Source organism: Ursus arctos, unplaced genomic scaffold (assembly GCF_023065955.2).
Source record: "Ursus arctos isolate Adak ecotype North America unplaced genomic scaffold, UrsArc2.0 scaffold_26, whole genome shotgun sequence".
Classification (NCBI taxonomy): Eukaryota; Metazoa; Chordata; class Mammalia; order Carnivora; family Ursidae; genus Ursus; species Ursus arctos.
The window spans coordinates 37196325-37219847 of NW_026622941.1; the positions used below are offsets into that span (position 1 = coordinate 37196325).

The following is a 23523-nucleotide window of genomic DNA, read 5'->3' on the forward strand; positions in this document are numbered from 1 at the left end:
AAGATAGTGGGGACTCTTAAATATTAAATAGCACATGAGCCAAGCCGGGTGTAGATATGACACATACGAAGCAGTTCAGAAAGTATGTTAGTTTTATGGTATACTTTAGGCATATATTTTATTGGCTATTACCAGGAACCTGACCACCCCTGATCTACAATTTGGTGCACTCGATATTGTAAAAATATTTCCATTACAATAAGGACAATGGTTCCTGGTGAAACAGTAGTAAAATAGTCCAGGAATACTGATGATTACACAAGATGATTTTTAAAGCTAAAATATTAACTTACAAGTATCTATTGATAAGAATAAAATTTCTCTGATGATGTACATTAATAATGCAAATTTGGTTTCTGAAGAAGCATCGCTAAAAGGCAGGATAGTGTTTTAGATCACACTGGTTCTAGAGACGAAAAGCCTAGACAAACTCTGGCTCCCCAACTTGCTAAGTTGTTATTAAGCCTCAGTTACTTCATCTGTAAAATGGAGCTAATACTTACTTCAGAATGTTGATGGAGATTAAATGAGATAATACGCATATATAATTACTGTTCAATAAATGTTAACCATTATTTAGTGACTACTTAATACTTCAGCAAACATGTACTATATAGTGCTACTATATACCAGGCATTACTGGTACTCCCTTCATCCCTCTCTCTCTCTCTCTCTCTCACTCACACACACACACACACGCACACACATACACACACACTCACTCTCATGCACACACTCTCTCTCACACATACTCTCTCTCTCACACACATAGTCTCTTCTCTCTCTGCCACGCACGCACACACTCACAGCAGACTATGGGGTTGGCACTAATTAATAAATGTCTTCTTGTGTGCCACTTTTCAAAGTGTGTCTTTAGCTGTATTATCCTTTTATCCTCACAACCAAGTGACATAGAAAATGACAAATGAGACTCAAAATTAAAAAACTCAAAAAAGATGACTCTGGAATTGTAACCAACCGAAATAAAATTAAAACTATCGTCTATATAGATTGTCATGTTGTTTCACAATTATTATTTCCAACAGATGGTTTATAAACTCAGTGTTTATGATAAATGATCATACCTTGTGAGATCTCAGAAGTATCATCTATTTCATTCTCCTTTTTCATGGTTTTACACTTAGGGGCTACATTATTAAAATAATAATAAACAATACTACCTGCCAAGTAGTTATGGAAAAATATAAAGCATTTATTGCTTTATCAGATTCTGTATAGTTTAATAAACCTCTCATTTACCTACTACTATGAGGAAATGATACATTCCAAAGACATTCATTTTCTATAAAACATATGCCTTTAATCGATAACTTTAGAAATGTAACTTTCCTCTTTTGGGCTGGCATGGGGGAGATGGTAAGGTGAAATAAAAAACAAAACAAACCCCACCATTCTTTAATGCCAATATTTACTTTTTTCCCTTTTCGTTTCTTTTCTTGGAGGGGGGAGGGGAAGAGGGAGAAGGGAAAGAGAATCTTAAGCAGGCTCCATGCCCGGTGCAGAGCCCTACTAGGGGTTCAGTCTCATGACCCTGAGGATCATGACCTGAGCCAAAATCAGAAGTTAGACACTTAACCCACTGAGCCACCCAGGCGCCCTGCCAACATTCACTTTCGATGTCACTTTGGCCATGACAGAGTTACAGGGAAGCTATGTAAAAAAAAAAATTAAAAAAAAAAAAAATCAGGGACAGAAGTGGGAATTACAGTGGAAGAGTTTTCAGCACCCACTGCCTTTTCCTTGGCTCCCCAATCTTAGGAAAACACAGTTCAATGGGTGCATTTTACCCTGAGATATGCTGTGCCTCAGCACAGCCCCAACTGCTGCCTCAGGGTACAGCCCCATTTTGTTTCCAACAGAGAACACATACTGTCAGACAACTGTAAGCTGAGATTCCCCATTCCCATGCTTCCTGTTCCTCAGATGGAATTATAGGGCTTCAGAATTAGGGAAACACAAAACCTAACTGCATTCTTCCAATGGGGCAGAGTTCACTGAATCCAACTGAATCAGATGTGTGTTAAAGAGGGATGACAGCCATTATGGTCAGGTCAAAAAAAATGAGCTCCAAATGCATCCAAGAAAAAGAAATCACTCCCGCAAGTTTTCAGATGACCCCAGGGAAGAGCTCCGCACCCAGCCTCAGGGAGACTCAGAGGAGCCTTCCCAGCTGCTTTTCTAAAGAAGCTTGGACAGGCTTGGACTCTTTCTCCGTGTTGGCTAATATGAGTCTGGAACAGGGCCCTGTACCAGATGAAATACCTTGATCCTGCCAACTGCTTCTTGGCTTTGAGCAGCTGTAGAAGCAGCTGGTTTTACAACACACAGAGTGAGTCCTTGTTCTAAGGTTCTACATTTTGTGAAAAGCTCGTAAGTTTGGGTCCTTATACAGCTACCTTCATGAGCTTTCACCTGATGATTTGGTGTGTGGTGCTTGCTATTCACACATCTTGCAAAGAACCAAATGATTTATAAGAGTTTTATGCAGGGAAGTCTTCCTGCAACTGTTAAGAGTCAAGTTTATCCAATTCTTTGCTTCAGTCAGAAACTGAAGAGTCATGAGACAGGAGATCAATTATCCCTGAATCACTGTAATTAAAAATCAACTGAATTCTAGGAATGGTATATTGAATATAAGAACTTACTCCTGCTCCCTCCTAAGAACACAAGAGGAGACAATAAGCACAAAATTTCAGAACTGGAAAGTAGACAAAGCTGAACCTTACACTGGCAGTGGAGAAAGCCAAGACCAATCCAATTTTCACCAAAGAATTCCCAAAAGGCCCCAGTGGCATTACTGGAAGTAGGAAACAATGGAAGGGATGAGCTAAAATAAAGGGTATCTTCAAGAAATAGCTAGATTCCCCAGACCAGGCACCTATTCCGTAAAGCTGAGTGACTGTTCCTCCCCCATCTGGCAAAAGACATATATCTGAAGATACATTCTCTGTAAAGTATAAAATACAGGTCTCTGGGTGAGGGACCCAGCACAACTTGTGGGGGAGTGGGTACTGTCAGGAAAACTGGGATTGGGTGAATACATGCAACTGAGATATCCACCCCAAACCTTGCCCCCAATTTGGTTCCCAGAAAGACGGCAGCAATGCTCAGACCCTCCAGGCAGGTGACTGGAAGATCCTGGGTGATCCCAACAGCCAAAGAGTAACTGATACTCCTGGTTCCGTAAGTAAAAGGCTGGTGACAACACCTTATGAGAAGCCATTGCCAACAAGCCCCGCTCACGTGTAGCGGGCTTCACTTAGTCTTGTTTTTCCCATCCCTTACTTGTGAATATAACAGACAAAGAAGGACCACCTGACATCTGAGGAAAGAATCTAAAATGAAAGAGTGCAAAGCAAACAAACAAAAAATCAACTTGCGCCAGAGGGATACAGTCAGGGGAATTCAGACTGTCGGAAACTCTATAGGACAAATGGCCCAGTTTCTTCAACAAATATATTGCATAGGAAAAAAGAAGAGAGAGAAATGTGGGAACCTACAGATTAAAGGAGATTAACACAACTCAGCCAATTGTACTATACGGACCTTATTTCAGTACTGATTTGAAAACCCCAGTAGTTGTTTTTTTAAAGGAGATAAATACGCAATTCAAATATTGTTTGGATATTTGGTGATATTAAGGAATTGCTGATGACTTTTTAGGTGTGACATATTATGGTTCTGTTTTAATAATCCTTATATTTTAATGAGAAATTCACTGGAATATTTATGGATGAAATGATATGAAAGCTGGGATTGGCTTCGAGACAATCCAGGTGAGGGGGAGGATTAAACACGTAAGGCCACGGATGAAGGGAACATGGGAATCTTTTATACTCTTCTTCCCATTTTATGCTTGAAATTTCCCATAACAGAAAAAAACTGTCACTAGAATCCTTAGGAAAAAACACTGAAATCATAAAACAAAATAATATCATAAAAGAAAGGAACATTCCAGGAATTTTTAAAACTCCTGTAAATAAAAAAAATGATAACAGAAATAAAGCATTCAGTAAAGAGCTGGGGGAAATTGAGAACATATCCCAGAAACTACAGTAAAAAATTATAGAAATGAAAATAAAGAGTAAAACGGGGAGGACGAGTCCAGAAGGTCCAGAATTTGGGAAGCAGTTCCAGAAACAGAGAAAAGGGAAAGAGGAGGAAGGAATTCATTAACACAATAATGTGTAAGGAAATGTCCCCAAACTGAAGACTATGAACTTCTAAAAGAAAAGGAGGTACCGACTGCCTGACACAGTGGATGATAACGGCCCACATCAAGACACATCACTGTAAAACTGAAGAACATGGGGAACAAAGAGATTCAAGAAATTTCCAGAAACAAACCAGAGCAAAACAAAAACCCTGGCTATATAGCAAAGATCAAGAATCAGGAGGATATGGGACTTCCCAACAGAAGAAACTAGAAAGCAATGAAGGAATACATTCAAAATTCTGAAGGAAAATTATGGCCAATAGAGTTCTATATCCAGCCAAACTGCCAACCCAAGGTGAAGGTAGGATAAAAACATTTTGCAGACATGAAGGCCTTGAAAAACTTATTTCTATTCATCTTTTCTCAGCGACAAAAGCAAGGAAGTAAATCCAGAAAAAGGAAGAAATGGAATACAGGAAATAGGGGCTCTAGGAGAGAAGAGAGGTGAAGGGGATTCCCGGAGAAGGGGATTCCCAAAATGGTGACAAAGAGAGATTCAAAAATAAAAGTCTGTTCCCTCTGCCTCAGTTCCCTTATCCATGAAGGAGGGAACTAACCCTAGTACCTATCTCATAGACTTGCAAGGATTCAGCATAAAGCACTTAGAGTAGTACCTGGTACAAAGTTACAGCTGCAAGAGGTACTGTTGTTACCATCATCAAAGAACTGACTCTTCAACTACTTAACATAGAACTAACTAATACTCCAGTAACTGAAAAAAAATAAATCAGTGTAAAACACATTTCTGAACGGAACATTTTTCCAGCTTTGGAATAACTGAAAATAGTCACAGAATCGTAGGGTTTCAGAGGTTGGCAGGGTTCTGAGATTTTTCTAGTGCAATTTCCTTGTTTTACAGAGTAGGCAACTGCAGCTCAGAGTGGCTAAGTAACTTGCTTAAGACTACAGACGCATTCCGAAGAGGAGTTGGGACTAGCAGTCAGGCGTCTCCCGTCACTGCTCTGAAAATCACAAGTGCAGCGACCCCACGGCATCCTCAGAGTTCCATGCATACCAAAAAAGTCACCACAGAGTTTTGTCCAACTCCCTCCTTTTACTCTAAAATCTGGCACTCGGCTTAAGATATAAAGGCCACACAGAATTATCCACCCAGCACAATAAAGAGAAGAGGCTACAGCTGGGTTTACGGAGTTGGGTGGACAATAAGGAAGAAAATATATTGAATTCACTGTTCTATACAGAGCTTTAATTCTAGGAAGGACGTGTCTAATGCACTTACACGTAAGAGGAAGAACATTAATCCCTAGTGCTACTGACCAACACGGCCCAGCATGGATGGACATCACTGATCCCCGGGTAATGGAATGGGCAGCAATGTACTTTCATCACAGTCTTCTAAGTCTTTCTAAAGGAAGATACACAATTTACAGGAGTACTAGCCATTTTGGTCACTGCTTCCAAGGAAATGATGCTCCCATCTCAACAATCCAGCAATAGACTACTGAGCGAGGCCATGAGGAACGTGAGTGCAGTCATGGGGGAAGAGGCTGGCGAAGAGAATTTCCTTGTTGCCTCTTCAGGCAAAACACCACTGGTACTCCATAAAGGTTTGAGAGGGGAATCGGGCTGGGTGAGAATTTGCCTGGTGTAAATTCTATAATGGTTTCATCTTGTTCCAACTGAAAAGAAGCCCTCTGTACATCTGCAGAAAGTCCCATTCAACAGTGCAAGAAAAAGTTATTTAAAAACAAAATTGCCTATTTTCTTTTAACTAACTCTCAGAGGAAAAGTACATGCTAATTTCTCATCTGTGCTTCTTGGTTATTTATTACAAACAAATTTGCAATTACCTTTGGAGAGAGTACATGTTCCATTGCAATCCAAATACCAAAGTGGTGAGTGGCTGGATTAGACACCTCTAAATATTTTGACCTTTTAGCTGAGATTTAAAGTGACAGGCAAAGAATCCAAAAATACCAAAAATCTAATTTTGAAAATTCATAATCCTTTTTATAAAGACTTATTTTGGTGTTTTTGGTGAATAAAAATATTTTCTCTTTCCCCATTCTTATAAACATTAGGTGCAACTTGGAAAATCATTCCAACAAACAATATAAAAGTATGTACTCATAACTTACCCAAGTTAGTAAAAACATCAAAACTATTTAGACGTATTTCCAATTTCTTCTGTATATGAACAGAAACATACAGAAAATACAGTTTTAACATGGAAAGTACTGCAGTGTCAACACTCACAGAAAAAGTAGGATTCCAGTGTTTGCCAGGGCAAAGGCGAGTCCCAAAATCCCACTGCCCATAATGGCGTTGCTTAGGTTAAACACAGACATGCCCAAGGAGGTTGTTCCTGGAATCTGAACAAAGACACAAACATAAGCAAAACAGTCCCCAAGAAAGTTCTTCATGCCAAAGTCTTTAAAGAACCATTAGGAACCAGTGAGGAAATAAAATTCAAGACATACTTCCTTTGTGGTCTAGTTATTTTTTAAAATGGGTTTCAGGAGAAAATACATAGGATATCCAGGTGAATATAAACAGCTATACTTTTGGTACTTTGCTCCATGAATTAAAACATCTGTCCCAATTTATGTGATTAAAACAAATAAGCATACTTTATTATAATGACACTTACATATTCATCACATTTCTTTTTTTCCAAATGGCTGTTGGTGAGACTTCTTCTACTCTCGCGATCAGAAATAAACTTGCTGTAAAGACACGTATAATAATTTAACTTCACGATAATGACTGAAGCTTAACATTATTACTTATCAAAACATCACACATGAAAAGTTAAGTTGGTTACTTAGGAGTTAACAGCCCTATTCAACCACCTTTCTGTTTTGTTTTGCTTTGTTTTTTGCCTGTATTAGTTGTCTCTGCTCTTGTTTTACCAAATAAACTCCAAGTGCTCCAAGGGCAGATACTTTGCTTCATTTGTTTTTCTACTCCTCACTCTACTTAGTAGAAAACACTGCTAGGGGCGCCTGGGTAGCGCAGTCGTTAAGCGTCTGCCTTCGGCTCAGGGCGTGATCCTGGCGTTCCGGGATCAAGCCTCACATCAGGCTCCTCTGCTGGGAGCCTGCTTCTTCCTCTCCCACTCCCCCTGCTTGTGTTCCCTCTCGCTGGCTATCTGTCTCTGTCAAAATAAATAAATAAAAATATTAAAAAAAAAAAAAAAAGAAAACACTGCTAATAGTAGGTGCTCATCTTGAGATGAAATGAAAGACAACCATAAATCAAAAAAGAATGATAATCTCAAATCACTTCAATACTAATAGATTAAAACACTATATGCAATGGAAGTTAACTTTTACATAGATTTTTCTCTAACTGAAAATGAGATAATGTCAAGGATACTATAAAGCTGGCATTTAAAAGAATCCTGGAAAACAGGCCTCCTTCTGAGCTCGCATTCCCAGCATACAAACTTAGTAAATAAGCATTCCCTCTCTGCTGCAAAAAAGAAACTAACTCTTTCCCCATCAAACATTCCTTCAGCAACTGCTGTATGCACGTCAGCAGGCCAGGTGATGAGGGAGACACGGGGACACGTAGTAAGTGAAGCAGACACTAGGTGACTGGAGTTCAGGCTGGGAGATGATGGTGGGGAAGGCAGGGGCATATAGCCCATGGTTAGGGGCAGAGCAGGGCTTTAAGAAAGCATGGCACTAGAACTTGAGCTCGAATCCTCACTAGCTCTGAGGGACAAGACATGCGACCTGTTTTCTCATCTGTGAAATGGGAGTAACATTATTATATTATCTCGTAGCATTACTGGGAAAATTAAATAAGAGAGCATGTGTAAAACATCGGTACAGCTCCAGGCACGGATAACAGCAATAGATGTTAATCACTCCTCCCCATGGGGGATGGTGGGACTTAAGCTGGGATGGAAAGGAGTCAGACAGGCTGCGTAAACTATATACAAACATATAGAAGCTCTATAGAACCATCAAATATATTCATGAGTAATATGAGAACTTTATGGCCTTAATTCCTAATTAAAAAAAAAAAATTCCCAGGGCACCTGGATGACTCAGTCAGTTGAGCAACCAACTCTTGATCTCAGCTCAGGTGCTGATCTCAGGGTCCTGAGCTCAAGCCCCATGTTGGGCTCCACGCTGGGTGTGGAGCTAGTTAAAAAAAAAAAATCCCCATTACCAAAACAAGTGTTATTGTCAAAGAAAAGTCCCTTCATAGATACACTGCTGCATGGATTAGTAAGACAAGTCAGGGATGCTTTTTGGCTCTTCTGAAAATCGAATTGTCCAGTTTTAGCAAGAACTAGTCACAGTGAATTTTTCACTAATAAATGTAAAGCCACTTGAACTGGACTATTTTAAAGAAGCAGCTATCTTTAAACTGTACATTACATTTTCATATGGAATTTTGAATGATGCGTATTTCACAATAAAACATTTTTAAATGAAAGATACATATCACCAAGTTGGTTTAATTTAGCTACCTTTTTCATCTTTCATCCAAGGGGTCTGGCTTCTCCCTGGCATTCCTTCTTCAAGTTTGCCTCATTTTGCCAGGATAAACTAAAGACAGGCGACTGACTGCCCCTGGGGCCATCACTTCATATAAGCAGCACAATCTGCAGTTTATCCCTCCAGCATCTGCCTATGCCTGCGACCTCTCCAGTTACAGCGAGAGGGCGAAAGGAAGTAGAAGGCAACCTCGTTCCCCTGAAACACAGGAGACTGTGCCGGCTAAAGCCAGAGCAGGGAGGTCTGGCTGTGCGAAAGGGAGATGAGAGAAGGAATCCAGAGAAGGCAAAGCTTCTTCTATCGGTGGGATTAGCCAGAGGGAACTTAAAGGCTGAGGCCTGAACTGCAGGTTCTTAGCAGGAGAAGGACATAAGCAAACCAGTCTCTTTGGAGACCAACCTGGCAGTTAAATAGCGTTGCCATTGCTATTAATGATTGGTGTGGCCCTTCTTTTGCCCTTAACATTTTTAAAGATTTTATTGATTTATTTGAGAGAAAGGGAGAGAGAGAGAGAGAGCATGAGTAGGTGGAGGGGCAGAAGGAGAGGGAGACAAGCAGACTCGCCACTGAGCACAGAGCCCGACGTGGGGCTTGATCCCATGACCCTGAAGTTGGGCACTTCACCAACTCAGCCACCCAGCTGCCCTGACCTTAACATTTTAAATCTTTACGCAGAACTGAGGTTTACAGATCTGGCTGAAGAGAGACAAGGGAAAGCTGTCTCTGTTTTCACACAGACGGCCTCCCCAAAAAATGTGGGTGCCAGACTTGCCAAAATGAAAGGGACTCCTGTTTAGTGTTGCTATTAAATGAAAGACTGTATTTAATCAGACTAACTTTAACAACCAACTCAAGTGTAACCAAATCTTTATCCAAAATGTTCCCTATTTGCCTTTCTCGTGGAGGGACTTGTTTTCGAAGAAGCATTTCTATTATTTTTGAATCAAGAGAAAAGCCCCACCATATTCAAAGAAACCAAACAAAACACCAATAAACTGCCTGTTATGGGGGCGCCTGGGAGGCTCAGATGGTTAAGCATCTGCCTTCGGCCCAGGTCATGATACCGGGGTCCCGGGATCAAGCCACACGTGGGGCTCCTTGCTCGGCTGAGGGCCTGCTTTTCTTCTCCCTCTGCCTGCCGCTCCCCCTGCTTGTGCTCTCTCTCTCTCTGTGTTAAATAAAATAAATAAAATCTTAAAAAAACAAAACAAAACTGCCTGTTATGGCAGAACTACGTTCCCAGCCCGGCAGCGTGCCTCAGAATCCGTGGTGGAGGACTGGTGGGCAGAGAAGAATGGGACGCAGGCACCGTGACACCGGGGGCATTTAGTGGGGTCAAACGTTGTGCAACAGAAAGGGATAAAGAATAAAATCCCTGCGTGATTGCCAGGTCTTTCCCGCACAACTTCTGCAGGATGAGACTCGTGAACCTGACTTGCAGAGCTGTGGTAATAAGTAACCATTAAAAAGCACATGAAAAAACATCGTGGGTCAGCTGCCTCCCTGACTCCGCGTCTTCCAGGGTGCTTTCTGCAGCGCGGCTTAATAGGCTTTCCCCCAAATCTTCACTGGCTCCCCCACAGAAAAAGTTCCAAGGACAGATTCCTTACCCTGTAATTTCAGGTACTGCTTAATTTAATGTTGTCTCCATGTCGCAATATTAGCTCCCCTGCTCCTCAAAATGATCTTCACTACATTCTGTAGTTCACCCCAGACCTTAACTACTGCTAGCCTACTGCTGGCCAGAGCCGTCCCGATAACGCCAACAGTCGATGAACACATATTGTGTATGTTATATGTCTTACAAATGGTTTTCTTACAATAAAGCAAGCCAGAGAAAACAAAACATTATTAAGAAAATCATGAGAAAGAGAAAATACATTTACAGTACTGTACTGTATTTACTAAAAAAAACTGGACCTGTGCAGTTCAAGCCTGTGTTGTTCAAGGGTCCACTATAGTAGGAATCCACTCCCCTCTCAGGAGACCCTCCATCCCCCTCTCAGCCACTGTCCTCCCACCAGCTCAAAGCCCTCAGCTTCCATGAGTCTTCTTAACCTCTGGTCTAAATGCAGTTTTCTGACTCTGACCTATTTCCTATTTTTCTGCGGCAAAGATGGAGCCATGAGGTCATTTTGCATCCTGAGCGTTACGTGGTGCCCGCACTCCCTCTCCTTCTTACATGTCCCTGCACTAGCAACTCAGAAGACCTTCCACAACCTGAAAATGCATCTTCTTTTTAGGAAGTATGGAGTAGCTGAGGCTGAAGGGAAATCTAGCTCAGTAAGAATGAAGTACTTAAAGAAAGCCTCTTTATTCTCTTCGTGTGCTTCCAAATTTTTCTTCTCTTTAGCCTTTATATCTTTGCTTTGTATTTTTGTAAACTTTTTTTTAAAACAAATTAAACGAACCTTTTTTTTGTAATGGAAAAGCCCATTCAAAATAACTAGGCTGTGCAGCTTATTACAAGTTCCCATTATCTCACCATTTAAAAAAATGCAATTGCATGTTAAAAAGCATTGACCTCTGGCAAAGAAATTGAAGTAAATTCCTCTTTATTGACTAAAAAATGGGCTGTGGGTAAGGGTGCCTTTGACATGTGGTCTCAAATGATAAAAGTGTTATTAAAAAAGAGTTTCCACAGGGTCGGTCTGTACCTACAAAGCAGAATTCAACCAACTCATAGGTAGGCAATTGTTCTATGCACAAAACAAAACCTACAGTGGCTGTCGTGGTGACCTTCAACAGACAAAGCCTTAAGAAGAATGTAGGCGTTATACTGAGGTCATGTGAAAGGAGGCGAGAAATATAGAACGGTTATTTAAAACCAAAAATAAATCAACGACAACAACAATCCAATTAAGGATGGGTTGTCTGATAGGAAGATAATCTTCCTATTGAAATCTCTACCAATCAGGTTCTTACTAGATTATAGTGTTTCATCTGAGGATTCATAACACAAAAGGGATGAGTGCTTGAACTTGAATGACCTTTGCTAGTTCTTTCCCTGAAGTCCTAACACTCTACTGAAAAGGAAAAGAGAATAAGAGGAAAGAAGCAAGTAACAAAGAGATTGGAAAACATGAAAGAATGAAAGAAACGGAAGGCACTTAAAGAGAAGACAGATCCAGATGGCCAACAGACATGTGAAAAGATGCTCAGCTTCACTCATCATCAGGGAAACGCAAATCAAAACCACAATCAGATATCACCTCGCACCTGTCAGAGTGGCTAAAATCAACAACACAAGAAACAGTTAAGTGTTGGTAAAGATGTGGAGATAAAGGAACCCTTGTGCGCTATTGGTGGCAATGCAAACTGGTGCAGCCACTCTGGGAAACAGTCTGGAGGTTCCACAAAAAATTAAAAATAGAACTACCATATGATCCAGTAATCCCATGACTGGGTATTTACCCAAAGAATACAAAAACACTAATGTAAAAAGATAAATGAACCCCAATGTTTATTGCAGCATTATTTATAATAGCCAAATTATGCAAGGAACCCAAGCTTCCATGCATAGATGATTGGATACAGAAGATGAGGTACATACATACGATGCAATATCACTCAGCCACAGAAAAGAATGAAATCTTGCCATTTGCAACAACATGGAGGGACCTAGAGGGTATTATGCTAAGTACAAGAGAAAGACAAATACTGTACGAATTTACTCACATGTAAAATTTAAGGAACAAAATAAAGAAAGAAAAAAAAAGAGACAAAAAAACAGATTCTTAACTACAGAGAACAAGCTGATGGTTACCAGAGTGGAGGGGGCTGGAGGGATGGGGGAAACAGGTGAAGGGGATTAAGGGTACACTCATCTTGATGAGCACTGAGTAATGTACAGAGTTGCTGAATCACTATATCGCACACCCGAAACTAATATAACGTTGCATGCTAACTATACTTGAATTTAAAAAAAAAAATCTTTTTTTAAATAAAGAGAAGACTGAGAGGTAAACAAAGCCTTACTTGACGGGTAAACTCTACTGAAAAGAAAACAGACTTTAATTGGAACAGGAGCCATTAAAGCAAGGAAAGCATTTTCTGACATGAAAACTGAAGATAGCAAGAAGTTGTGGAAATTTCTTCCCTAATGAGTAGAAAAGACATTACATTTTCAAGGGTCCTTCCAAGGGATACAAATTTAGTACATAAATTCTGAAAGATATGGAGGGACCAAAACAAGCAAACAAAAGCTGGTGAGGGTAGTGACAAGAGCTGCCCCAGATCCTTTCAAGAAAAATCTTAATTGAAAGACCGTCAAATTTTGTTAGTGCTCCTGGGGTCATAACAACACTAAGTCTACACAGAGATGAGAACAACAGTAGATAACATACATGAATATTTGCATGGATACAGCTAGGATAATCTAATGTTTCGACAACTCTAATATTTCAGCAGCTTTAAGGTAACAATAACCAGCAACCATCCAAACGCTAAATCGATGTTATTCCTTGGGGTGGAGAACACAGAAGTGCTTCCCAAAGAAAGAGAGTTGCCCTATTATTGATACAGACTTTTCATGTACTAAAAGGCTAACGATTGCCAGACACTCTGCCAAGTACTTTACCTGGATTTTCTCATCTCTTTTCACAATAATTACATGTGGTCAGTACTATTATTGGCTCCATTTTAGAGAAATTAAATAACTTGACCAAAGTTACATTGCTAAACACTAACTGCTGAGCCAGGATTTGAACCCGAGCTGGCTGGATGCAGAGCCTGAATTCTTAACCTTCAAAGAGCAGAACGGTATTGCATCTAATATTCCCCAACGATCCCATGAGGGAAGCCATGATCCCCGTCTCAAGGGGATGGAACTAAGGCTCAAAGCACGAGATCACACAAGATCTACTGACTGAGCCAGGGTTCCATTCAAATCTAAACCTAAACCATGCACTAACTGGTGTGTGTGTGTGTGTGTGTGTGTCTTTCTCATTTAACAACTACTTTGTAACATCCACCCTGTACAGGCACTATTATCATATCATTACAAGGTACAGGAGACATAAAGACGATTAAGATGGCTCTTTCTGTCAAGAAGCTCACATCTAGAAAGAGAATCCAGGGTCTGCTATGTTAGTGCGGTCGCTAGATCAACAATATGGGCATCACCTAGGAGCGGGCTCGAAATTAGAGTCTCGGGCCCCATCCCAGACCTCCTGAACCCAAATCTGCATTTCAAAAATTTGTATGCACATTAAAATGTCAGCGGTGCTGGTCTAGTGGACATTTTGAAAGGTTCTGTTGTTTCAGCTATAGATTTCCATGACTACAACCCCAAAATTAGGGCATGAAGTAAAACAATTGAACTGGAATACGGGCAGGAGTCCTAATACCCAAATGGCTCTAACTCTATTTTTAACGAAACTTCAAAGATGATTCTTCTAGTATCCTAGTGGGGACTTTCCAGGCAAAGCTATCGGTTACATGCCAGGTAAGCAAAGATCAATATTTGCTTTCAACATTGTCTCCAGCTTCCTAAGAAGAGGCGCTGTGACCTACAAGCTTACTGCTCTGGCAGAGGGCTCTCTTAGATTCCTATAATTGAGCCTGCGTTCTTCGCACCCACGTGAAAAAGCCACGAGAAGAGGGAGAGGTATTTAGGTGTCGCTTTTGCAGGAATCATGATGGGGGTCTTGTTTCTTTCATTTGCCTTTTTTTTGGCTTCATGTTGTCCTATGCTGTTTTTAATCTGACTTGTCCTAGAGCCAGAAAGGAAGCAAGATTCATGAACTGTGTCAGTGAGAGAGATGCATCACACTGTATTTGCAGTAGCAGAACCAGATGCCACAAAGCAAGTGGTCAACACCCGCCAGCTCTCCCGCTGTCCCCGCTTACTGTGCCTTAGTCACAGTCTGGGAGGAAGTGAGCTCACCCAGGCAAGACGCCCAAGCCACAGGCAAGACTGGGTGCTTCCAGCTACTGCAAGCTGTAATCGCCTCAAAACCCGAACATTCCTCGTTTAGTAAGTACAACTTTTAAAGATCAAGTCCAGATTCTAAACGGAATAGTGTAATGACTCACTTTAAGGTCCTCAAAGGTTTGCTCTGCTTCGGGAATGAAGCTCCATTATACAACTAGAATGTCCTACTTGTGCAATGATTAGACTCCCATCCACTGTTAAGTGCAGGTCAGCAGTGACTGCAGAACACTCCGGGTGTACAGAGCTTAAAATAGCATTGGCATTTTAATAAAATTAAGAAAGACTCTCTTTTTCACCAATGTCCCAGAGTTATAGTTGCAGGCAGCAGGACAGAGCAGAAAGATAGGTATTTCTGACAGACCTGTGTGTGCCCTTGGGCAAGTTATTTTATTTCTCTGAGCCTCAGCTTCCTTATTTGTAAAACGCACCTTAAACTTTTCCTTATTTGCAAAAGAAAGCTTTGCATGTCATAAGGAAAAATGGCAATCTATGTAAAAACACCTGATATTCAGGAAATGGTAGTTATTATCGATAATTACTCAGAAAAGGTGCAAGAAGCAAATCTGAGTCCAACAATAAGATATACCACAACGCAGTGTGAATGGTACTTGGATGATAATGAGGAAGTGTCTGGGTGGCACACTTCACCTCTAAGAACATTTAAGGAAGGGAAAAGGGAGAAGAGGAGGCAGGGCTGGAACTTCTGAGTTCATAAATGACAGCAGCTGAGTCCTCTGCTCGACTTCCAATAGGATACCATATCAGAACACAGAGCGGATTTCCAGAAACAATTTCCACAAAGATGTCTGGTTAGCTGACATATGTTTTCACCTTCCTCCATCCCAATTGCCTTCTGACCATACCCCAAATGTGTACATGGTTGGTGTTCTAATAAGCGGTCCTGTCTACTCCCCTCTCTTCCCCTGGCCTTTTAGGAGGCTACGTGCTTTACACAAACCACGTCACCGAGTCCCAAGCTGGAGAGCTTCCTGTGAAATTACCCGCATACGCTGGCTACAAAATCGGCATGTCAGAGAATGCGCCAGATCACTTAAAAAAAAAAAAAAAAAAAAAGACATTGGTCCTACTCTTCCAACTTAAGAAACACAGGACCCAAGAGTTGCAAGGACCTGCTGAGGTCACGGCTGGGGTCGAGAGCTTCGCAGGCAGACTCTTCCCACCTGCCACCCACCTACCTCCTCCCACTCATGCTATCTTTTCTTTCTGTTTCATGTACTAATTCTCTACTACAGTTTCTCAAGAGAGCCACTGGGGCCCAGCTCTTGTTATTACTCTTTAAAATCTGTGTTACGAATGATGCTTGTAATGCTGTATCTGTAGTTTTAAAATGGGGTCATTGGCGAGGGGGATGTTGACCGTTGGTGGGTGACAATGTGGGTGAGGGCGGATGGCTGGAGCACGTGCTGAGATATGGCATGCAGTGGACTCCAGCAGTCTGTCTGGTTCACAAGCACAGAGCTCTTGAAAAGTTAGGGCTGGTCGGGGTCCAGTGTATTTATATATTTTTATTAGACTCAATTGAAAGATTTGAAAGGAGGAATAAATTACTTTCCTATTTGCTTCATCTGCTATTGCAGACTGTGCCCAACAGATGTCACATAAGAAATTCAAATTACGTCTTCAAATGGAGCATAACTTTAGTAATGAATAATTCAGGAGAATAACTGAAAACCAGAATAATATTTTAGAGACATTTCTTTCATGGGATTGAGAGTGTTAGCGGAAAAATACTCACCTATTTATTTGACCATTTTCTACTTCAGTGAAATCATTGGAATCGTTGCTAATGTTATCATCCTCGGGCACTGTCATGTTCTGCAACTCCGTTAATTCGAGTCCACTTTTGAAATGCATCATGTTGACAAAGTATCTGTAGTCAAAAAATGAGTCCAAATTCTGCTCTGAGTGTATTACAAATGGATAGCAGCAAAAATATAAGCTTGACACCCCTAGAACACAACACAATGAAAAATAATTAAACATATGAATATCACCACTGATGAAAGATAAACTATTACAAGTAAACAACTAGTTAACTTAATGATGACTTATACATTTTGCCATTCAGTGCGTTAAGGCCATCTTTGTACATCAAGTTACAGAGGCTTATCTCTAAATTTTATGCCTGTCATAAATCTCCTTCCATTTTAACTACAAAATGAGTCCTGTCCCATTATCTTCGTGTGCACGTTAACAGGAACACCACGTCAACCGCGGGCCACGTCGATGCCTTTTATGAAACAGTGTGTTTAATATGAAAGTGATGCAGTTATTTTACTGCATCTGATCACAGGGCACACACACAGCGTGTTCAGACTACACAGACACAAAAGCACCTCGGATTTAGCAATCCCAGTGTAATAAAAACGTGAATCCTCCCTAAATGGCATCATGAGGGATCAACTACCCAACCCGGAGGTCAAGCAGCAAAGGACAAATCTGTGTGTTGAAATGTAGCAAACACTTTATCCATCAACTGCGAGAGATTAAATCAATGTCTTCAATGAAATCACTCTATGTCAGGGAATTAGGGAATTAAAAACTCATACTCCAGGGATTTAGGTTAATCCACCTAAAACTATATTTCCTCTCCAGAAACAAAAGACTTGCAGAGTTCATAGTCTCCCCCACATGGATGACTGGGACTTACGTTTCAATGGTATGTAAGGGGGGAAAGAGTTTCGGACACACAGCATCCCAAATTAAGAATCAGGTGGCAACGAAAAAGAGCTAGACACAACCTGAAAAGCAAGGCCGTGTAGGTACAGGAGCCCCATCGGGTCATCTCGGTGAGGTGGGGGGGATCAAGGGAAGAAGCAGAACGCCAGTAAGTTTGTCTTTTTACCTCCAACGGCGAACCCCTTTGGATGGTATTTTGTGCCCAGTAAGCATCCTAGCAAAGCCCAAGAAGCATTGTGCTAATTGATAAAATTTTCAGGACCCGTAGACAGTACCTTAGAATGATAATTTTTTAGAACCTTTCTTTTTCTCTTTCCCACAACCAGGCCACACAGTATTCCTCTTTGTTCAGACGGACTCTTATCTAGCATGAAACTCCCCTGGTTCCAGGATCCTTTACAATTTCCAACAGGGAGACACCCCCCCCCCAGTGCCGGGGACCTCTGTTCCTGTCCTCCCCCTGTGCCTGTCCTCTTGAGTCTGGACCCCCAAATGAGGGGATGGGGAAAACCCCAGAAACCAGGCATGGATGGGAAATGCTGGAGACAAAGCCAATTACAGTACATTTTAAACCTGTGGCCCTGGGTGTGCTAGAGCCTGCCCCGCCGTCTGGGGCCAGGGTAAATGGACCTTGAAGTGGGGGCCTGGAGCTTCCTACACGCCCCCAGAGAGAGGGGGTATCTCTGTCCCCTGCTTGTGAAGACACTCTCACTGCCCACTGGGAAAGATAGGGTTTAAAAAAAAAAGGAAGGAAGGAAGGAAGGAAGGAAGGAAGGAAGGAAGGAAGGAAAGAAGAGAGGGAGGGAAGAAAGAAAGGGAAGGGAGAAAGAAAGGGAAGGAAGAAAGAAAGGGAAGGAAGGGAAGAAAGAAAGAAAGAAAGAAAGAAAGAAAGAAAGAAAGAAAGAAAGGAAGGAAGGAAGGAAGGAAGAAAGAAAGAGAAAAGGAAGAAAGGGAAGGGAGGGAGGAAGGGAGGGAAGGAAGGAAGGAAGGAAGGAAAGGAGGGCAGGAGGTAGGGAAGGAGGGAAGGAAGGAAGGAAGGAAGGAAAGGAGGGCAGGAAGGAGGGAAGGAAGGAAAAGAGGGAAGGAGGGGGGGAGGGAGGGACGGAGGAAGGAAGGAAGGAAGGAAGGAAGGAAGGAAGGAAGGAAAGGAGGGCAGGCAGGAAGGAAATGCTTCCTAACACCTCAGGTTCTGGGAGCCTCCCCTTTCTGCCGGGCAGGGAGAGTGGAGCCGGTGTCTCGGGGTGAAGGCACACCGGGCGGCTCAGGGCCGACGCTTCTGGCCAGGGGGTCGTGCTAGCCACAGGCCCGTCTAACTGCTCCTCAAGCGCTCCCACCGCCCCGGCGTGGACAACCTGTCTTTCCCGCACGGAGGCTGCAGGGCGCCCGCACTCGATGAACGCGCGCCGGCCCGGCCACGGCGGCTCCCCCCGGGCGGCCCCTGGAGTCGCAAGTAACACTGAAGTGAGGTGCCGGGCTGGTGGGCCGCTGATTCAGGGGACGTGTCTGCCGTCCGCGCTGAGCCCTTTCCTCTCCAGAGACTGCCTGGAAACGTTTTCTGAGGACAGGAAAGGCCGACTAATAATAGATGTGGAATCTACTGTTTGATTTTCAACTTTCGTATCAATATATATGTGTGTGTACAAATAACATTTAAATAAATCTGTCCATTTAAATAAATGGACAAAAAGGCAAAAGCGTAAAAAGAACAGAGGAGGTCCTGGCCACTAAGCTCATGTCCGTATCAGGCAAATACCAGCATTCAGTTAATCACCTAGAATGAATGCTTTTTCCTTTGGCTTAAACAGGAAAACTTTCTTCACAGTTCAGGAGGCTACAAGTCCAAAAGCAAGGAGTCAGCGAGTTTTGTTTCTTCGGAGGCCTCTGTCCGCAGCTTGCGGAGAGCTCTGCGGTCTCTGTGTCCTCACGTGGCCTTGCTGCTGTCTGTGTGTTGTCTGCGACCTAATCTCCTTTTTTTTTTATCACAATGAATTTTTACTGTTACGGAATCATCTCTCTGAAACCTAACTCATTCTTGAAAGTGAAAACTGCAAAAAGGGGTAAGTTAGGAAAGTTAGTGACACCTCTCACCGAGCCTGGGCCACACTTCGAAATTCCTTCCTATTCAGTTCATCATCCATCTATTGAGGCTCGATAAGGAGGGATTTCAAAGTTTGAAAAAAGTCACATTCAGGAATCTGAGGCAGCTTCACTGGAAAGTCACATCTGGGCTGGTCTTGAGCAAGAAATTTTTTTTTCTTATGCTATAACAAATACATACTGACAGTAGAATCATTAGAACAGGCCTTGTAAAAAAAGATCCCGCCACTTAAAACTGGGCCACTGTTAAACTCTGATGTATTTCCTCTCCTCTTTTCTTCATTATCCTTTTTATCCTTTCCTTCTTTTTCTTTCCTCCTCTCTAGCTGCCTCTCCTCCTCTTTCTTTTTTTTAACATTGGGATTTTAGACTGTTTTTAACCTACTTTTCTTCATGTAGTATTATATTATAAGCATTCTGGAGAACAGAAATGTTTTTTAAAAACATATTAGTTCCTTATTAATAAATAATAGAAGCTTTGTAGAAAAATTAGAAAATACATGTTTGCAAATGAAGGGAGACACAAGTAAACAGAAAAAAGTCACCTGTGATGTCAGCACAGAGAGATGGTCACTGTATATGTGGAGAGAGATATATATACACTGGAGTATGACCTTCCAGGGCCTTTCTGTGCACATAGATATAGTGCCTGGCACACAGCAGGCACTCGATAAATATCTGTGAAATGAAAAAAGTACAAATAAAAAAACAGGTATACATTTATAAAAATGGAAATCATACCACAGAGTTTTTAACTCATATTTTTTTTCACTTAACAAGATACGATCTCCTACCCCGAGTTATGTCCAGGTAGTAAATGCGGGTCTACACCATCACAGCAAACGCCTGCTTATCTGCCGGACTGTGCCATAAATCAACACCCGACCCTTTACTCCTGGACAGTCACCCTGCTTGGCAGACAAGAGACTGACGGGTAGAGATGGGGCCCGAGCTGAGACTTCTCAGTGAAGGAGAGCATGGTCAACAGCACAGGTAGGAAGCCCAGGCTGAGTCCAAGAAGCAAAGAATGACAGCTTCTCTGAAATACAGAGGCGATTATCAGGCAATGCAATTAATGAAAAGGCCTAACAGGGTCACTGGGTGAAGACCTTAATGTTAGCCCAACCATAATTACAATCTCTCAACATTTATAATGGGGTTACAAATTGAAGTTTAGTCGGCACAGAACATCTTTGGTCCTTCACCACGATCTTGTGAGGTACTCTTAAGCAAGCACTATCTTGGTACGCTGATTGGTACATTTTACCAAGAGTACTATCGTAAAATCTGTAAGTCTCTACTCTTCATAGTGTTATGTCTCAAAGGAGAAGATACACAGAGAAACTTGTCTAGCCTTACATTGCTTATACCCTATTTAAGCAAGCAAGACCATCCCACATAAAGTGACAGTACACCATAAAATATCTGCATGATAGAGACCCAACTCTATGGCAGAACAAAGAATAAACCCAGAAATATTTTGGAGATACATACATACATACAGATGTACAGGCAAGCAGGCAGGCAGGTAGGAAGGCAGGCAGGAAGGGGGAAAAAATGGGGCCTGGAGAAATCAGCTAAGGTGGACTTGAACTATGTCTAAAAACAGGTGGCTTTAGACTGGGGGATAGGGAAGGCATCACTTGTACTGGGAATAGCACAAGCCAAATGTGCACAGAACAGCCTTGCATGACCATTCAGATGAACCAGCTAGAGCAGAGAGAGCAAGCTGCATGTTCTCCAGTAGTGGAAGTTTTATAGCTTTGGTAAAAGCTGATTGAAGGACTGTAGAGGGGCACGCCTGGGTGGTTCAGTCAGTTAAGCATCCTTGATCTTGATCTCAGCTCAGTTCGTGACCTCAGAGTCATGAGTTCAAGCCCCACATCGGACTCCACACTAGGCGTGGAGCCTACTTAAAAATACATAAATAAATAAATAGATAGATAAATAAATAAATAAATAAATAAAATACCGTAGAGGGAAAGCCAAACCCTCTTGTTCTAACTTAAACAATGTCAAAAATCACTTTTTGGAATAAATACCATTTCAATTGCTAATATGCTTTATAGGGGACTGGCCTGCTCAGTATTTGTTCCTACTTCCGTTAGTCCCGTTCTGTAGATGATGGAAAGTTGAGAGCTGCATTTCCCACAATCTTTTGCAGCTAGGGTTCTAGGTATGATTTAGATCCCACACCAGAGAGCAAGGTGGTGGGGGCAAGGGAGCCATCTTGCTGGTACAATTCCAGCAGGTGCAACAGAAGGCTCTGGAACCAACATCTGTGGCTATGGATTCCCGATCATCAGATCTGGCTCCAATGATGTGCTCCTGGAGCATGCAGCTGAGACAGTGCGGAACCGGCTTCCTGGTTCCCTGGCTGCCGGCTGGAGGCACAAGTGGTAATTCCTTTAGCAGACTAGTTTTAAGTGGTAGTTTTCCAGTAATTATTCCTAGAGGCCTGCCCTGCCATCTCTTCTGACAATTTTACAGACACTTAATTGCCTGTATTTAATCCCTTTCACTTAACATACATAGAAAAATCTCTGTTACGTGCAACTAGACCCTAACTGATATTCGTAATTTTATTTTCCCCCCTTTTAAATTTTTTATTATGGGAACTTTTAAACATATACACAAGTAGACAGAATCGAATAATGAACCCCCATGAACCAACTTCAACAATTATCAATTCAGGCCAGTCTTGAAATTTAACCCCCATCGTCACAGAGAATTATTTTAAAGCAGATCCCAGATATCCTATCATCTGTAAATATTTCAGCACTTATCTCTGAAAAAATTACTTTTATAAACCAATACCACCAGATCACTATCAAACCTAAAAAAACAACAATAATGCCTTTATATCAACAACACCCAGTCACACACACTCAATTTTAAAATTATTGAGTAACTATTGGTTTTTTATTCTGTAAAACTAATAAGATTAAACCTTTCCTAGCTCAATTGCTGAGAATCAATTATGGTAGCTACATCAGTAGTTTTGAGAAAGTGTTAGGCCTTAGGCCAATGATGGTCCTATTCCTTCTGCCATCACTTCTCATAACTGAGTCGGTTTACCCATTGAGATCCTTGGATCAACTGGCTCTTAGATGAATCTGGAGCGCCTGGGTGGCTCAGTCTGTTAAGCGGCTGCCTTCAGCTCAAATCACGATCCCAGGGCCCTGGGATCGAGCCCCACATCAGGGTCCCTGCTCAGCGGGGAGCCTGCTTCTCCCTCTCCCGCTCCCCCTGCTTGTGCTCTGTTTCTCTCTGTCTCTGTCTCTCTCTGTCAAATAAATAAATAAAATCTTAAAAACAAACAAAAAAAAGAAAACCCAAAATCCTTTAAAAAATAATAATAATAATATGAGTCTATGAGCTGCTCTTCTGTATCTCAAAAGGCCTCAAACAGGCCAAACAGGTTGACTAAAATGTCAGGTATCCTTGCTTTGGCCTAGATTGTATTAACCTGCATGATCCTAAATTCTGACTGGCAATTTTATATTTCTTTGAGTAATAAAAACAGGAAATAAATTAATATATTAAAGTTGTAGTCAACATTCATTAAACAGTATACGTACAATCTGGATATTACATCACATATAAATAACACTTCAACTACAACAAAAGCTTAGTGTATAGAAATGCAACTGTCTTCTATCCATTGGTTTTATATCCTGCAACTTTGCTGAATTCCTGTGTCAGTTCTAGCAATTTTTTGGTGGAGTCTTCTGGGTTTTCTATATAGAGTATCATGTTATCTGCAAAGAGTGAAAGTTTGACTTCTTCTTTCCGATTTGGATGGCTTTTATTTCTTTTTGTTGTCTGATTGCTGAGGCTAGGACTTCTAGCACTATGCTTAACAACAGTGGCGAGAGTGGACATCCCTGCCGAGTTCCTGACCTTAGGGAAAGGCTCTCAGTTTCTCCCCATTGAGGATGATATTTGCTGTGGGCTTTTCACATATAGCTTTTATGATATTGAGGTATGTTCCCTCTATCACTACACTGCAGAGAGTTTTTATCAAGAAAGGATGCTGTGCTTTGTCAAATGTTTTTTCTGCATCTATTGAGAGGATC

General features: G+C 41.6%; 1 protein-coding gene across 8 annotated transcripts in view; it reads right to left on the minus strand.

Annotated features, from left to right (window-relative positions):
- The window catches only part of SLC38A1 (solute carrier family 38 member 1), a 66716-nt gene that overhangs the window by 31884 nt on the left and 11309 nt on the right, over positions 1-23523 (minus strand). For 3 of the 8 annotated variants that reach the window (XR_008961589.1, XM_048216920.2, XM_026502040.4), the window contains exons 2-5: positions 19990-20122; positions 16404-16617; positions 6849-6924; positions 6455-6570 (exon numbers count right to left, since the gene is read on the minus strand). Coding sequence is in view for 7 of the 8 variants with exons in the window: in XM_048216920.2 (XP_048072877.1) it covers positions 6455-6570; positions 6849-6924; positions 16404-16525 (314 nt within the window). In the remaining variant the exon portion in view is untranslated. Of the gene's footprint in view, positions 1-6454; positions 6571-6848; positions 6925-16403; positions 16618-19989; positions 20123-20238; positions 20484-23523 lie in introns of all 8 variants that reach the window. The other 5 variants (XM_048216923.2, XM_048216922.2, XM_048216924.2 and 2 more) reach the window with 4 other exon arrangements.